General features: G+C 37.4%; 1 protein-coding gene and 1 long non-coding RNA gene across 2 annotated transcripts in view; one reads left to right on the top strand and one right to left on the bottom strand.

Annotated features, from left to right (window-relative positions):
- Positions 1-10,253, bottom strand: part of LOC118884101 — a 47,320-nt gene extending 37,067 nt beyond the window's left edge. Inside the window, exons 1-2 of the long non-coding RNA XR_005017185.1 lie at positions 10,085-10,253; positions 3,662-3,827 (exon numbers count right to left, since the gene is read on the bottom strand). This is a non-coding gene — a long non-coding RNA (uncharacterized LOC118884101). The remainder of the gene's footprint in view (positions 1-3,661; positions 3,828-10,084) is intronic.
- The window catches only part of TRPC4 (transient receptor potential cation channel subfamily C member 4), a 117,112-nt gene that overhangs the window by 86,850 nt on the left and 12,101 nt on the right, over positions 1-18,161 (top strand). Inside the window, 3 exon segments of the mRNA XM_036831463.1 lie at positions 6,295-6,608; positions 13,483-13,678; positions 17,110-17,304. Coding sequence (XP_036687358.1) covers positions 6,295-6,608; positions 13,483-13,678; positions 17,110-17,304 — 705 coding nt within the window.

The following is an 18,161-nucleotide window of genomic DNA, read 5'->3' as shown; positions in this document are numbered from 1 at the left end:
GGATCCAGACCAAAAGAACTGTCAGCCCACAAAGAGGGAAACCCTTCCATAATTGGTCTTCAGGGGGAAAACCTCTTAGATTAGGTCTGGCAGAAGGGCAGTTCTTCCTTATTTGGTTCATCCTTTTGTAGTTCATCCACCTGGAGGAGATTTTTTTTTTTAACATACAAAAGGGTCGTTCTAGCCAAAGCCATGGTCTGGGCTATGATCCATACTTGATATGACTACTGCCTGTACCACTTCCTACCAGTGCGATGTGGAGTAAGTTACTTCATCGATGCCCCAACTTTCTTACCTGTAAAATGACAGGAATAATCAAGTCCCAGAGAATGTTTGTGAAGATTACATTTAAAAACACATAGAATAGAGCTTAATATAAGCACTCAGTTTTTAATTTTTATTAAAATGCAACAGCATCGGGCTTCCCTGGTGGCGCAGTGGTTGAGAGTCTGCCTGCCAATGCAGGGGACACGGGTTCGAGCCCTGGTCTGGGAAGATCCCACATGCCACGGAGCGACTAGGCCCGTGAGCCACAACTACTGAGCCTGCGCGTCTGGAGCCTGTGCTCCGCAACAAGAGAGGCCGCGATAGTGAGGGGCCCGTGCACCACGATGAAGAGTGGCCCCCGCTCGCCGCAACTAGAGAAAGCCCTCGCACAGAAACGAAGACCCAACATAGACATAAATAAATAAATAAATAAATAAATAAATAAATTTATTTTAAAAAAATGCAACAGCATTATATTGTACAAAGACAGCACAGAAGTTCATGAGATTTCAGTACTGTCCTCCTTCTGTGCAAGGCTTTGTGGCGCTGCCTTAAATGCCTCAATTCATTAGCATTTCACAGCTCAGAGATTGTAGCTTTTTTTTTTTAATTTGCTCTTAATTTTTTGAAGGAAAAGGTTTGTCAACCATTTCCTCTTCTCACCATGTATAAAATGTTAGTTAATTCAGAGCTTTTTGATGTCTGGGCACGCTTAGAAAATGTTACTTTATCTGCATTAGGACTGGTTTTCTCCTAAATTTACCCAGTCCCTGTCCCTATGTACAACTTGTCTCATATTTATCTTCAGCCATTTGGCAGAAATGATTAAATTCCTATGCCTCGACCACTGTGTAATATAAATAATATTTTCAAAAATCACAGTGATTAGGAATAAGATCATTTATTTTAACAGTCTTGCTGGAGTTTTTCATAGCACCATTCGTCTAAATAGTGCTAAGTATTTATCTCACCGATCCCTCTTTTTATCAGTTAGAAAGAAGGCAAATGTTTCCATTTCACAGATGCTATAACTGTAGGGAACTCTCCAAATTATGAACTTTTCTTTTTTTTTTTAACTTTTCTAAACATTCTTTACTTTTATGACAGAGAGCTGTAGATATTTAAATCCAAGTTATTTAATCTAGTATCATCCACCACAGGAGAAAATCATATGCCTTCCTATTGTCTTTCACTACTTAATTATCTAACCAACTTATAGAAAGGGAAAGGTTTTCACCTTATAAATCAGACATTAAAACCAGCATACATTTTCTATTTAATTTTGCATGACAAATGTTTTCATTTTGCATTAAATTAATTATTACCCATTTTGATTGATTACTTGATTTTTATAAGTGTGCATTGGACTATAGAGAATATAAAGATGAACTTTTCCTATATTCAAGGAGCTTGTGACCCAATATTATGCTGCAATCCATCTTCCTCTCCTAACACTTCTGCTAAGGTGTTCATGACCTGGTTTCATCTTTCTTTTAGTTATCACTATTCCCAAACCCTCTGTATTCCAACTATATTAAGATACTCACATTTCCGCAAATCATCCATCTTTTCTAACAACCATGCTTTTGAATGTGGCTGTGATTCTTCACCCTAGAATGCTTTTTGAGCTTCTATCATATATAAAACACTATACTAGATGTCCAGTACCAAAAATGCATTAGACAAAGCTCCCTGCATGGAAATCTGACAAGTGATTCAATGGTAAATATTCTATTTCATAGGTCTGCATAGGACCAAGTCTCTTAAAAAGAATCTAAATAGAAATGAAGGCTTAAGACAAAGCCGAACTATGGTAGGTTTATACTAGAAAGCAAATTTTTGAGAGAAAGAAGAAAGCAGGAACTGCTGGTCCTCGAAGGGCTATAGGTGTGTACATAGCTCTTGATCTCTGTCTAACATGGAACTACCAGCTTTGGTCAGCAGGATCCTAGCGTCTATACATCTGTGGTCTGAGAGTACTTCTCAAGGGAAAGAGTAGCATTACGTATTTAATGTCTGTCTTCTTCACTATATTGTAAGCCTGCATGAAATGAATTATGTCTTGTTTGATTACCACTGTGAACCCTGAAGTTAGCTCCTGACACAGAGTGGGCACTCAACACATATTTGATAACTGAATAATAGCCAAAGAATCAAAATAATTAGAATTTAAATCCATTCTAAACAAAGGGTCCAGTATTCATAGAAAGGTATTTTGATGAGAATGTGAGGGTAATTTGGGGAATTGCCAGCACTAAAGGTTTGAGCCAGAGTAGTAAATACCTAATTGGGTATAAGTGGCAGGTCAGTCTCAAAAGAAAGTCACGACCGAGATTCCAGAGGCTTCATGTGACGGATTGGAAAATCGGAATTTCATCCCGAGGACATTGCAGTCATTGAAGAACATTAAGCAAGATGTGAGATGATCTGATTGACCCTTTTAAAAGATGATTCTAGAGGAAAGTAGGGACAAGGTTCAAGGCAGGGAGAAGAGTTGGGAGGCTATTATAATAATTTCTGTGGGAAATAGAGGAACTTTTTTCACAATGAGAATACCAATGTAGAGGAGTAAGCAGCACATCTAAGATTTCAGTTTTAGAGGCTGCAAGTTTGGAAGGGAAGACTATCAGATCAACATCAAATGCTGCCTTGGGTGATTTGCTGCCATTCACTGAGATGAGAAAGCATAAACTGAGAAGGAGCTTGAGGATGAAAACATGATGCGTTTCAATTCTGGCCTGTGAGTTTGAGACACCTGTGAGATTTCTAAGAGGAGAAGTCAAGAGGCAGGAGAATATAGACTATGATTGTAAGGTGCGATTTCTGGGCTGGAGATGTGGAATCGGGAGTCACCAGCATATAAATGACAGTTGAAATCACAGGCAACATCCAGGGAGAATAGACAGAATGAGAAGAGAAGGGGTTTGAAAAGCAAAGTCAACGTTTAAGGGGAAAGTGAGGAAGAAGAGCCTGCAAAGGATACTGACAAGAGTCATCACTATGGCTTGAGGCAAACATGGAAAGATGAAACATGAATATAGATTTTGCGAATAGTTTTTAGAAAATAGAGCCAAAGAAAACTTTAAAATTAGAGTTAATCTTTTCATTTCTAATGATAGGTGTGGGAAATATATTTAATCACTGAAGAATTACCATTTTTCTCTACAAATTCACAGAACAGTATGGTTTGTAAGAATTTTTAGAATTGCTTTTGTAAAATAATGCCTATATTTAAAAACCTAAGCAAATATACATAGATGAGAATGGTAGAAGAAAAATTAAAAAGTAAACTTAAAAGAATGTAATCAAGAGATAATCCCTAAAGGTTCATATCTCCATTTACTAACAGGAAACAAGGTTTCTGGGTCAGAGAACAGACAAATTATTTACTTACGTAAGAATCTTGGCATTGGTTCCCTGTGCTCCAAGCCTCCACAGGGCGACCGATGAGAGCCAGATGTGCCCTTCACATCCATGAGTTTGTACCACAGGAGAGGAACTGGGAAATGATGCATCTCAGAGCTTATATAGTGCAGCTGTGCCCGCTGCCCATCTTCCCCCTGGAGAAGAAAAGAGAAAGACCTTAACTTTCTAAAGAAAACAAATTCTCTCTGGGGAGGCAAAGGTCCCTTAGAATTATTATCCTTAGACGGTAAACAGATGGCTCCAGGGGAGATATTTCTAAATCTCTCAGGAGGTCTCTATCTTTAATTTCCAAGACTCATTTGCCATTCAAACATCCTTTAACCCCAATACAATATATTTCTCAGCAAGCCCGGCCATGCATAGGTGTGAACATATTCACGTAGCATTGTTTCCCAACAATTACCAGAAGAGCTGGACTCTGAAACGGTCTTGGGTAATTATACTGAGGCAGAAACTAGCATCTCTGATTTGTAAAATGGGAAATGTTCCTTTTATGATTTTGCAAGTCCCAGCTGAGAGCAGTTGCTAAGAAGGGTTCTAAAGCTTAGTAAGTCAAAAATAGAGTTGGGGTCAGTGACCATGTGACGATGGATTCTACATCCAACGGCCACAAACTGGCTGTGAGAAGTAGAACAAGGAACAGCATCTCCACCAGATGCAATAACATCGAGGGACCCTTAGAGCTTGAACAACATGTAATCTCTATTCATTGCTGGCCCCATCAGCCCCAGACAGACTGTATCACTTTCTCTTCTCTATTCTCACAGCAGTTTGTGTTAATCTCTTAGAGCATTTTTATTATAATTAGCTGCCCTTGTCATCCTCACTGGACTATGCATGAATACTTGATGGGAATAAAATGTCTCTTGAGCACCTGTTACACGCAGGACATTGTGTTAAGTGTGGTGAGAAATTCCAAGAAAACAATTACATCCTTAAGAATGCTTACTGTTTAGTGTTTTGTACATTTTGAGATACGGTTCTAAGCCATAATAAGTAAGAAGGAGAGAGAGAGACAGAGAGAGAGAAGAGAAATATGTAATTAACCATCAACAGAAGGGTAGATACTCTCTACTAAAATACATGTGTCTTTCAAGAGAAGTGAAAAAAGGAAGGTGAATGTTATCGTAGTCTTTGAAGGAAAAGGTGGCATAATATGCCGGGGGAGGGGAGTGGAGAGATTTAGGTGATGTTTGACACCACAAACTGTCACTCCGATACTCATTATAATGAATAAAAATCTTAAATTAAAAATTTTTTCTGTATCCTCAATCATTAGCTATTTTATGCTGAAGCCATGCATGGGTATGTTCAAGAATGGTTATGAGGATTCAAAAATAGAAAATAATTTCCTTCTAGTTCAAACTTGATTGTTTTAAATTGTCACTCAAGCAGGAGTCTGAGTGTTGAACAAAATCAAGAGCTTGTGATGTATTTTCTCCCCAAGGAGATTTTAAAAATACCATCTATTAGCTTCAAGAGAATTAATTAACATTTGTAAAGGTCTTTAGTACACAATGCAATATAAAAAGAATGGAAATATTCTGAGAGACTCATACAGAAGTAAATTTCTTTTCCCTACATGATCATTAGGGAAAAGTTGCAATTGTCTAGACGTATTTTTAGTGATGTATATGAAGAAGAGAATTTAACTTGTTCAGTTCTTATACAGGTGTAATAATAGATGTTCACAATGTAATATTTCAAAGAGTGTATTTGACCTTTTTTCTTGTAGGGGTACAGATTTACCTCAAGACTACAAGGGATAAATTTCACTGTGCTCTTTATACAGCCCAGTATCAAGATAGTTCAAAGCTGACGTTTTAATTAAATCATACTTTTAAAATAATTGCTGGTCAAAGTTTAATGTAGCAAATATTTTTCTCAAATCACATATTTTATGTAATTAGGGAATGTTCAGACGAATATCACACTTTCTACACATGAAATATTAAAAATTAGCAATTCATTGACTGCTAGGATGATTTCCAGGTTAGGTTTTATGTACATTTAGGATATAACAGATACAAAATATTAATCATCATACCTACGTTAGTCATTACTATATCCAAGACAACAGACCACTACTTCCATTCATTTATATGTAATTTGTATCCAGCATGCATTCCTCTAGAATAGGCAAGTGTGTCGAACATAGTAAGCAAAGCCATTGATTTTGTTCAAAATGTAGCAGTTTTCCTTTAAAATGTAGTTTTCTTTGTTATTATGATATTGCCATTTTTTCCCTATATAAAACAGACTATCTTTTCCTATGTAACATTTTCCTTTTCTTTTTTAAAAGTCCCACTGGAAAGATCAAGGACAGATGTAATTCACAGGTTAGCAAATACTACAAATGACAAGGACAGACCCGGGAGGTCACTTTGATTGAAACTCAACAATTATAAATTCCTTTAGGAGATTCTTATTTTTCTGTAGATTAGAATTGCTGCCACCATCACGGAAAACATCAGCTTCCTGCCAGTAGGCTGCCGTGGTGCTGAAGCTGCCTGAAAAATCATCCTGTTCTGAGATTGACATATTTATATGTATGTGTTTGTTTCATATTTTATTTCCCCTTTGTCTCTCTCTTTTCTCCAGTACAGTGCTCTTAATCCACGAGAATCTTGGGACATGTGGCATCCCACACTGGTGGCTGAAGCTTTATTTGCTATTGCAAATATATTCAGTTCCCTGCGACTGATCTCACTGTTTACTGCAAATTCTCACCTGGGGCCTCTGCAAATATCTCTGGGAAGAATGCTCCTGGACATTTTGAAGTTTCTATTCATCTACTGCCTTGTGTTGCTAGCATTTGCCAATGGCCTAAATCAATTGTACTTCTATTACGAAGAAACAAAAGGGTTAAGCTGCAAAGGCATACGATGTGAAAAGCAGAATAATGCATTTTCAACGTAAGTCTCGCAGACTTTTTTTTCTATTGGGAACGTTGGGCAGAATACAGAGTGTATTACATTTTGAATTTGAACCGTGACAAGTGGTTGCAAAGAAAAATTGTGCTTAGTGTGGAAAACAGAAATATCCAGTACATTTATTTTAAGTTTTAGTAAAATGGTCTTTTCTTTTAAATGACCTCCTATAAAAGACAGTTATGTATACTGTTTTAAAATGTGGAATAGAAAGAAACTTGTGCCTAGTGATAGCTTACAAGCACAGTAAGAGATAGCATATATGGAAAACCAATCATGGAAGAAAATCCAAATGCTTTTCAATCTTTGCTTAGGTGTTTTCCAGATACTGAAGTTCCTTCACATGTCTCTTTGATTCTCAGGTTCCCCATCCAAAAATCTAAGCATGGAGAAATAGTCCAAAATAGAGACCTCAGGCTAACCTAAGCCATGATTATGACGCACATATAACCCTCTGTGCCCTTACAGCTGAGGAGCGTCAGGTCTTGCTCGGTGTCAAGCTCCGGTAATTCTCACAATCAGGCTTGCTGACAGCACAGGTTCATGGCCACGGTGTTTCATGCTCACACAGTTCTGATAGAAAACCCCTCTACTTGCCTGTGTCCATTTCCTTCCCACTATGATAAACAGTGAATTGGCAGATGGATTAAGAAGTGAGGTGATTTTCCTCTCCACAGTAACCACATGGGAACACATGGTGATTTTGTAGATGACTTTGAAAGTCAGCTGGCCATTCATCAGCCCTTCTAGAATTTTATGTAATCTCAGAGAGTACAGTAGTTTCTCCAGTGGGAGGAAATCAATAACGTCCTGTAAACTAAGTCACTTTTGGTTAAAATAATCTTGTTGGCTCAATTCTGTATCTGTTTTACCTTTGATCCCAGTATTTAAAACCCCATTTAAATTCATTAACGTCTGATTATTTGCACATAAGTTTTCATCGCAGCCTTAGCTGCCTCAAATCCTTTCAGAAATCGATTTGACACAAACCATGAATCATAAAGAAAACAAAAAGTCATCCCAGCTTCTCCTTGTCACTTTATCCCTTGCTCCAGCCTCTTTATTCTCCTGGACTTAAGCAGTTCTCCAGCCCGACCAGTTTACCCAGCCTTGTCATCTTCCTCACACTCTTTTCTCACCTAGTTCAGGAGGGATTCAGTGAAATCCCTTTGCAGCAATAGCCTGGTGAGGAATAGCCTTGGATTGTGTCTCAGTGTTGATATCAGAACTTCTCCTTCCCCACTCGCTCGTGATCCTTGACTTGGCAATTTGCTCCTGGCAACGGGGACTAGGGATTCACAGTAGTAGATCCCACCAACCTCCCCCTTCTTAGACTCAAATTCTGCCTCTAACCAAGTTCCTGGATAGTGCCTGTCTGCTGACTGGCCTCCTGGATTTCTGATGGACAGCCATTTTGCATGCTCCATCTTTCACAACTCCCTTGTTACTTTGCACTATGTGCCCTGGTGCGACTACTTGCCAAGACCACCCTGTTGACATTTGTGGTCACATACTTCTGATCATGCTTTGTCTTCCAGAAAGAACTTCCACACAGCCCATAGAACTGAGTTCCCTCCTCAGGTCTTCTTTAATTCAGGGAACAGCTCAGGTTCCAAGACCCAACCCCTTCTCAGACATATGATTCATTTGTAGTTAACAAGGTTCTATCTAACCCCATCCTAATTTATGATCCGTGAGATTCTCAGGAATCCCCTTGCCCTGTTACTGGTTTTGTGGTAAATGCTGACATATTGTGAGCTAATTTTAATATCTGTCTCAGAAGAATATGGCTAGAGAATCTGATGCAAAATATTTAATATAAATTTTATTCTAAAACAAACACGTTGAATTGCTTGGATTATGTATTCTTTTAGTGTATCCTTACCAATGGTTTTCTCTATTACCATGAAAAGCAACAGATAACTGCATATCACTCCAATATTATAGGTCTAAATCATTCAATGCAAATAAACCAGGTGTTCTACTTGAATTCTTTTCCAGGTAATGGAATGTAAACCTGCAAGCAACAAATTATTTTTGTTCAAAGTTACTCACAAAGAGTAACTGCTAGTATGACTTGTTGCTTGCAGTTATAACTATATCTTCTTCTTTTTATAACTCTGCAACTTCCACAAATATCAACCTTTTCTTTTTATTACCCCATCTCATGTCTTCCCTATGAAAATTAAAAAAAAGTTAATGTAAATTACCTAATACAGTGCTTGTCATATAATGTGATAAAAAATGTTATCCACTCCACTGCTTTTTATTAGTAGTAGTATCTAGTGTTTCCTTAGCTGTGTTCACATGGTTCCTCTCTATAACCCCTTCCAGTCAGGGCACAAATGTATGCTGAAACTCTGAACTCTGTTTCTCATTGGCTGCTACTCCTGTCTCTCTCCTTCCTCTCATCCAAGCAACCCTGAAAAGAAGCCTAAACAAGATACCTTGTTCTTGCTCTAGAAAATAGCTGGAGGCTCCATATCCCTACTATCAATGGACATTTATCTCTTTGTATCCTATTTAAACTGTATCATTTGACCCTGTTTAACAGCTTCATTTTTAAAATCTTGCCCTCCTTTACTTTTAATATTACTATGTTTTAATACTTTATCTCTTACTTTTCTAATCTTTCTCATGGTCCTCTAATAATTATATTTCAGTGATTGCTTTTAAATAGTGATCTGCCTTAGTAACTATCCTCTGACCCTGTTCCAATATCTCTGTGAAAACTCCTCTGATGGATTTGGCCCTATATGTCTAAGAGATGACTCCTATATTCAATTTATATCACTAGCATGGGCCTCTCTCCCCAAGATCTGTAAGTCCAACTGTCTTTCGAATGCCTCTCCATGCAAATCTCCTAAACATTTAAACCCAATCAGAGAAAACTCATCAGAGTCTCTCTCACAACTTTTTAATTCCTCCTCCTCAAATCCCTTTCTTAGTCAATGCTACCACAACCCATTCAGAAACTTAAATCAAAAACTTGTGTTTTATACTAGATCCCTCTTTCTGCCCCCCCCCCCCACATGCAGTCAGTCAATAAATGTCTACTCTTTATTGTCTCGGGGCCATCTTCCCTTGCTCGCTGACCCTGCCTAAATCTAAGTCCCTCTGCCCCTGGTCCCTGCCTTCCTTGATACGTCTTCCATCCTGTTGCCTGAATGATCTTTCTAAGCCCAAATCTTGACACTCCTCTATTTAAAATACCTAAATGGTTTCTCATTCCTTATTGGATACAGTCAGATTTCTTAGCTTGTCATACCGGGTCCTTCAATGATCTGCCCCTTGCTTGCTTTTTTAGCTTCATCTTTCTCCATTCCCCAATAACACTTTATTCTTCAACATTTTCTAATGGGTCATCAATCCCTAAATATGTCCTATTCTTCTCTCATCCCAGAATGCTCCTGTTCTGCCCTCTCACTTGGCCAAGTTCTATTTTGGGTTCCAAAACTTACCTCAGATGTACCTTTTCCAAGATGCCTTCCTGACTGTGAGCTCCCAGTGGGAATAGGCTGTGATCTGTCTTCTGTGTCTCTCGGTGCATTTTCCCACCAGCAAGTGGACACTTCTTCCTGCCCCTTGAATGCTTCCAGGTTGTTTTCTCTTTGACATGGGAAGAACTACATGTTACTAAAAGAAACCAAATATTTAATCACTGAAATTATTCTGCATAGAATTTTAAACCAATAGTCTCTGGGTAAGGGGCTCTCTTATGAATACAGAGGCATGGACCTTGTGACAGATATTTTCTCATTAAGAAAATGCCTTTTATGTTGATTGGAGCTGTATTTCTGATAATTGAAACTGGCCAACTGAAGTCGTACTTTGTTTTAATGTTACTTAATTCCTTATAAACTAAGAATAAAACAGTCAGATGTCTTGTATTAACTTATGTTTCCTCATCGATTTCATCTCAAAGATAGAGGGAAATGCAACTGTGAAATACATGACCTTTTTACCTGTTCTCTTTCTCTAGTTGTAAGTATTTAACTAGGGAATAAGCTCATTTTTAAAAGTAGAAATTGAAAAATAGCCTCAAGAAACAAGAGACATCTTTAGGATGGCAATGCTATAGAAGTTGCCAGGTCTTAGTCTTTAACCAAGATTCTATGCAAAGTGTGATTTAATTAAGGGTGCCATTATCCTGGAAAGCTTTCTGTCCTTATCTTTCCATAGAATTAGGAAAATAGTTGCCACATAAAGGCAACCTAAAATGTGATGCAGCTAACGCTAATGGCCCTTCAATCTATGGGCAATGTTTTTATCAATAATTATGAAAACAATTTTAGAACAATGGCTTTGAAATATTAACTTAGATTGATTTTTTAATCCATGTAATAAAAGAATAATTAGCTAAGAAACACCAGTGTCTTGATAACAGGGTCTTGATTCATCTAAAACTAAATATATTTTGGTTAAGTGGAACTATTCTGCAAATCTTACTTCTGATTCATTCAACTGAAAAAATGAAAAGAAAATAAAAATAAGAATGAAATTCAGAGTTAATCATAAAATGTCATCTTGTTTTGAATTTTCTTATTTTCAAATTTTAATTAAATATGCAAATAAATGTTTTGCCAAAGGGTCTGCTAATATCCTAATGATGAATAGTTCTTATTTAGGTAGAAGAAGATCAGAATTATTCAACCATAACAATCCATTTACTCTACATCACTTTTTTATTTGAACATTTAGAAAAGTAACTGTTATGGGATTTATGTGGCAACATTTTATATAATTCATTATATCACTCATGTAACTTCTACTCTCTCTCTGAACTGCTATTGAGGTCAGGGAAAAACCAGTTGAATTATATTTGTATATTCACAGTGAGAATATGCACTGTTTAGAAAGGAAGAACAAAATCATTTCACATTGAATCCAATGACACTGTCATTAATCTTAGAAATTCTCCCTAAAGCTACTGAAAATAAAGAACTCATGGCCTTGGGTCAAATTTACTTTTTTTCTCAGAAAGTTTTCAAAGAATACCTTCTAGTGGCCTTTGTCTGAGGCCAATGAATCATATTAAACTTTCCCTGATATTGTTAGAATCTGACATCTGGTTGTCCTTTAAGAATATATGGTGAACTCTTCACAAAGTACATCCCTGCCAGCAAGTCAAGGTCTGATTGAGGTTGATCACATTGAAACCTTTATGACAATTTGCCCCATTGAGAGTTGAACAGCCCTAGCAAAATAATTCAGTGAAGAAACCATTACATTTCATATCCTATAGTTAAAATTTTATTATACAATTAAAAATATGAAATGGCTTACTTAAAAAAAAAACCAATTAATTTAAGAAAAGAAATCCTGAACACCAGTTAAGGCATCCTTAGTTAGATTCTCCTTGTCATACTGATCAGAAATTCATGGATTGTTTCAAGTAACAGGAGTTTGGTACAAGAATCCAGCCCTTTGATTCTCTGAGCAAGGGTTGATCTTAGCAAGGGCAGAGCCTAGAGCAAGACCTGGCTTCAAGAAGAGCAGGAGTTGATGTAGAGCTGGACCATGGGATTTTTTTTCCTCTGAGAACCGATATTAACATGACTTAGCTACTCCACGTGTATTCTCTTCAGGGTTTACTTATTATCTGGCTTATTTATTCTCAATTCTCTGTTTCTTAGTTTGTGCTGTCTCAAACCTTTGGCTTCTCATAATTCCAGTGATCCTAATTCTACATCATAACTCCTGTCATTTCAGTACTTTTTAATGACTACCTCAGTCTCTTGATATTTCTAAGGTAAACTTTCACAGAGAGGAAATCTGATAGTTTAAGCTCATCTTTTCACATCAGGCCATACCACTGTCCCCTGGCCTCGTATGAATTTGCTCTCCTTGGGGCATTTGACCACTGAAATCCCACATCCTTAGTCATCATGCCACATATAAGATAATTGTGCTTTTGTTTTCATAACATAACTTAAATACAGTCTTTTTTTAACCATTTCTCAAAGAATATAAGAGTTTCATTGTCTTTTTATTACATTAAGGTGTCATAATGGTCCTACTGAAACAATTCTTCATTTGGGTTCAGACACTCTTCATCTTATTCCATTTTTGGAGTAAGTTAAGTAATGAAGAAAATGTTCCCTGAAATATGAAAATTAGCAAATCTTATTATCTGACCATTCTGAGACATTTTGTCATCATACAGGATTCACTCTGTGCAATTTTAATTGTAAATGTGGAAATCCATAATGATAACATTATTTTTAATCCTTCTATAATCAAAAAGGAAAATCAGGTAAAAGAACTTAACATTTTTTAAAGACTAAGCCTGCAGACTTATTATTTATTAACTGTCACTCAGTGCCCTGGGACACAGGTTTGTAAACTTGTTATGAAAAGGACAGGTAGTAAATATTTTAGGCTTTGTGGGCCGTATGTTCTGTGTTGCAACTACTCACGGCTGTCATTGTAACACAAAAGAAACCATAGACAGTGTATAAATGAATTGGCATGGTTGTGTTTCAATAAAACTTTATGTGCATTGAAATATGAATTTATATAATTTTCACATGTCACAAAATATCACTCTTCTTTTGATTTTTTTTTTCCAACCCTTTGAAAAAGTAGAAACCATTCTTAACTCAATGACTATACAAAAACATGCTGCGGGTCCGATTTGTCATTGCTGGCCAGGAAACTAAATAGTTTTCAAAGCTCTTGAGAAAATTAAGTACACATTTGTGCTAGTATAAGGGAACAATTTTCTTTAATTCTTTTTATTAAGTTTATTTTTAAATTAATCAACTATAACCTCATAGTAATCATGTTCTATCATTCTATCTTATTGTATAATGGTTCTATTAATGTAGCTATTAATGTCATTTTATCTTTATTCCAGGTTATTTGAGACACTCCAGTCCCTGTTTTGGTCAATATTTGGGCTCATCAACTTATATGTGACCAATGTCAAAGCGCAGCATGAATTCACCGAGTTTGTTGGTGCCACCATGTTTGGGACATACAACATCATCTCTCTGGTTGTCCTACTTAACATGTTAATAGCTATGATGAATAATTCTTACCAACTTATTGCTGTAAGTTGAATAACTTCCCCCCTACAATGTGTCGTTCCTAGCTATACTCCATCCTATTATCATAGGAAATACAATCTATAATTGCTATTGATGAGATGAATCAGAATTGTAATATAAATGGTTAATTTGATATTTCTAAGCACTATTACCCTACTTGGCTACATACTATTTTAGTTTTTTCATATTACAGGTGATTATACTAAATCTATCCTACCAGGCAGTCATTGGCTATGGCAAACAGTAGGTGAGGTACGGATTATGAACAGGCAACTCATCTCTATGCAGTGCCCTTTGGGTTTTGCATTGTCTCTGACCATCTAATCTACAATCTTGATATAAGCAAACTCATGCTAGCTTGGCAAGATACAAGAGCTAGCCCAGAGAGGAGTCGGAGTGAAAAAGCACAGGATTTTCAGTTTCTTAAAGCCCAGGAAAAAGTCAGAGAGGAGTAACCCTGAATGCTGTAGCAGAATATACAATACCATATGTGTTTATTTGAAACTCTAGAATCCAAACAACTTAGCTTATTTATTCATTCATTCAATAAATTCTTATTAAGTGCTTACTCTGTTGCCAGGTACCGTCCTAAGAACTAGAAATACGGCAATGAACAAGAATGGCAAAGTCCTTTATCCCCTTCAACTTGCATACTAGTGATCTGTGTCTATGGCCATTAGCAATAGTGACAAAGCAAACCCATACTGGAGTGAAATATATTTCTTAAGTCTTTCATATGTATACTTTAGACAAGCAGCCTTTTATAAGAATAATTACAGGCTGCCCATTTACTCCATAAATAACTGCAATTATATTGCATCTTTGAATCTATTGCTAATCCTCTGGGGTGTTATTATTGTTATTTTGAGAAGCAGCACTCCTAATTTTAATTATACTGTCTTTATGGAAGCAAGACACCTGTCACAGATGAAAAACTGCATAAAACATAAAAATAAATGATTTTTATTTACTGATTCCAAGACTAGAGTATTCCCACTGAATATACTTAGGTCCTAGGAGTTGCGGGTGAATATCTGAATCTGTGGAACTTCACTTAAGCATCTCACAAATCTTAAACTTTTTAGATAGTCCATAAATATATATGTATATTTGTTTCAGAAGCTCTGTGTTCCTCTAGTCAACACATTTGCCAAATGTGGACTCTATTTTCCAGACCACCCTTCCAAAAATATTAGAAAGCCTCTAATTATCAAGCTATATACAGAGAAATTGTATATACAATTTGGATCCTATAAAACATTAAATGTATCAATTTCATCAAGAAGAGAACATTATTCAGGAACCGTGTAATATTTTCTTTTTGCTCCTGTGTGGGGTGTGTCTTTCTAGGTGACTTGTAGAGATGAGAACGATCTTCAAATTTCTATTCTTGTTTAGCCCAAACTCTAAAGCTACTTGAGAGGAGAGCAGGCACTGAGAACCTGAGACAGGTGTACCCCCAACATCCTGCGTGTGATGCCTCCTTGGAGCATGAACATGCCAAGTATTTGATTTTTGCCTGTGCCACAATAGCAGAATTTACCCTGAGGTCTTTCTCTTTTTGTCCTGCTACCCTTAATTCAGAGCTCTAGGATAAAGCATGAAAGAAGAAGAAAATGTAACAGTTGAAAGGCAAAAGCGATCATGCAGACCACGACTAAAGCCTGCTTCTCACTCGCGCTTTTGTTCATAGATCAAATATTTATTGCGCACCTAGTATATGCCAGACATATGCTTGACTTTAGGGATACCCAGAATAACGAAGTCCCTGCCCTCGAGAAAAAAGTAATACAGGATGGACAAAAAAATTCAATAAATAATTTCAATATTGAGAAAAGGAATTGGAGAATGTGATAAAGGTACAGAAAAGAGGACTGTAACGTGGGCTGGGGAGAGGAGACAGCTGAGATAGATGAGAGTCGGGGCTGCCTCCTAGGAGAGGAAATACCTAAGCTAAGCTTTAAACATTAACTAAGAGTTAGAAGATGGGTAGCAGAGGTGATTATAGTCATCACCAGCCTGGAACTTCTCACCTTCAATTTTTCTAACCACTGTAGATGTTGTTATAGACCCTTTCAGAATCCCAAAGGAAGAGTCTGCTTTGTGACAGCAGTAAGAGAACATAGTGAGGTCAGGATAATCCTCAACTTGTGACTCCCTGAGAATGAGAAGGAGCAGAGCTACTCACAGGCCGACACTTCACCTGCGGGGCTGCCTTTTTATTACCTGAAGCCAATTTTACTCAGTCCCAGTCTCCGTGGCGGCAGCAAACAACATCTACTTTCCTTCATTAATGCAGAATCTATAAGCTTGTTTAGGAAGAAAGATAGGGAAGAAAGTAGAAATGGGAGAGGAGAGACAAGGGGAAGCTGTAGCTTCTGTACATTGATCTATCGATCGTTTGCTAAGCAAAAATGAAGACCATGCATTTTCTAGATACGGTGACTTCTGTTGAAAGCACGAGCTGTCCAGTGTCTAGACTAAAATCCATATTATTCAGAGTAGAATGTATAAACAACATATGCATTCATCAGCACACAGCAATTTAGGAAGATTAGAATGAAGTATACTCTGATTTCTCCTACTCTAAAACTCGAGGGTTTTTTATAATATTAATGGGTTAAAATGAACTATTTTGAATTTGTATGTACGCCTAGTTTCTACCACCTCCTACTTCCCAGATTTTCTGCTTAAATAAGATTTGTGGCTAACTTAAGAGGAGACTGGCTGCCCCATATCTAATTGCCACAAATGTTCCTAAGTTCTTCCAGGAGATTAACAAAGCAGAATCATTAATAAATAATTAGGGGGACGCCTCAGGCTTGTGGGCAACCCCTAGCCATACTCTCACCTGGTACCATTTGGCCAAGGTTACGTCAGGGTTCAATGCTGTGTCAGAGACCCTACTGTACATCTGTTAGAGGAACTTCTCTCTGAGTTTATGCCTGTTGCCTAAAGGTGGACAAGGTTTATTCAAATGGAAACATATCAAGTAAGACTTTTACTGGAAACACCAGAAGTATGAGCCATGGGCACCTACCTAGGCAGGGTTTCAAGGCCTTGGGTAAGACCTAAAGCCCTGCTTGTGGCCAGAATCTAATGAAACTGAGCTAATGTAAGCCTACAGTGCAGTAAATGAAGATTCATCTTCAAGTCATAACTAATCACTGCAGTCTCTTTAGCGTGGATTTATTGTAAATGTCTGTTTCCTGCAAGTGGGAAAGATGAAAAGTGACAAGAGAGCTGTGACTCCTTTCCAGGCTAAGCCACTCTCTGAATTTAGATGACCATCTCTGGGAGTCAGCGTTGTTTTTACAGGCAATTTAATTAATGTTCCAAGAGCCACTCAAAGTCAGGTTACAGGCTCTCTGTGAGATTTATCTCACCTTATTAATTAAGCAACCTGTCAGCACTTGTCATGTTTTCCTGTTCAGGACCATGCAGATATAGAATGGAAATTTGCTCGGACAAAGCTTTGGATGAGTTATTTTGAAGAAGGAGGTACCCTGCCTACTCCCTTCAATGTCATCCCAAGCCCCAAGTCTCTCTGGTACCTGATCAAATGGATATGGACACACCTGTGCAAGAAAAAGATGAGAAGAAAGCCAGAAAGTTTTGGAACAATAGGGGTAAGGACACAGCGTGTTGGTATTACTGTTTGTTTGGTTTTTTTTCAAATGTGTGCTTGAGTATGTTTGTATTCCTTATTGAATACGTTTGCATTTTATTCTTTTTGTTCTCACTGGGTGCAATTCGGTGCACATTTATTGCACAGCTACTGTGTCTAAGAAACTGCCTGCTTAACCATGGTTAACTATGGGTTCACAAACCCATTTCCTCCACTGAGGGCGGTCACTGTTATTTTAATAGGAACCACACTGTACATAGGCCTCTCCAAACCCACCAGTCAAGGCTTGGAGAACTAGTACATTCTCTCTTAGAACCTTAATTTCTAGCTCTATTCAGAATTATAACCTCAGGTTACCTGTGGCATGACTGACTCATTGTCTGTTTCTCTCTCTGGATTGTAAGGGAAAGGATCTGTTTCAGATACCTCACATTCTTAGTGCCTAACCTAGGCCCCCGCACAGAGCGGAGAATGCTTGATAAAAAGTTCTCAATTCAGTGATTGAACAAATATTATAACTTGAAAATGCTGTGCCATATTCAAGTGCAGTGATTTCAGAATATGTTCGATTGTCAACATTTTGCTTCTAACTCCCAATTATATTAAATGCCAAGAAGTTGTGTTTGTAAAAACTATTAGGATTGTTCAGATCCATGCCCCTGTTATACTAGAAGATTATACTTCCCTGGGACATTTCTTTCATATTGGAAAGCAAGAGTTCAAGCAACTCCAACAGAAAAGGCGTGGATTTAAGGCTTTGTTCCAGCCAAACCACTGACATGTCATTCTTGATTTCTTTCTCACTCAATTTCCTAATTTTCAAAGTTCTCATGCTTTAGAAATTAATACCTTAACATT

The sequence above is a fragment of the Balaenoptera musculus genome, chromosome 18, assembly GCF_009873245.2.
Source record: "Balaenoptera musculus isolate JJ_BM4_2016_0621 chromosome 18, mBalMus1.pri.v3, whole genome shotgun sequence".
NCBI lineage: Eukaryota > Metazoa > Chordata > Mammalia > Artiodactyla > Balaenopteridae > Balaenoptera > Balaenoptera musculus.
The sequence above is the reverse complement of the archived record's forward strand: the minus strand, read 5'-3'. Positions and strand labels throughout refer to the sequence as shown.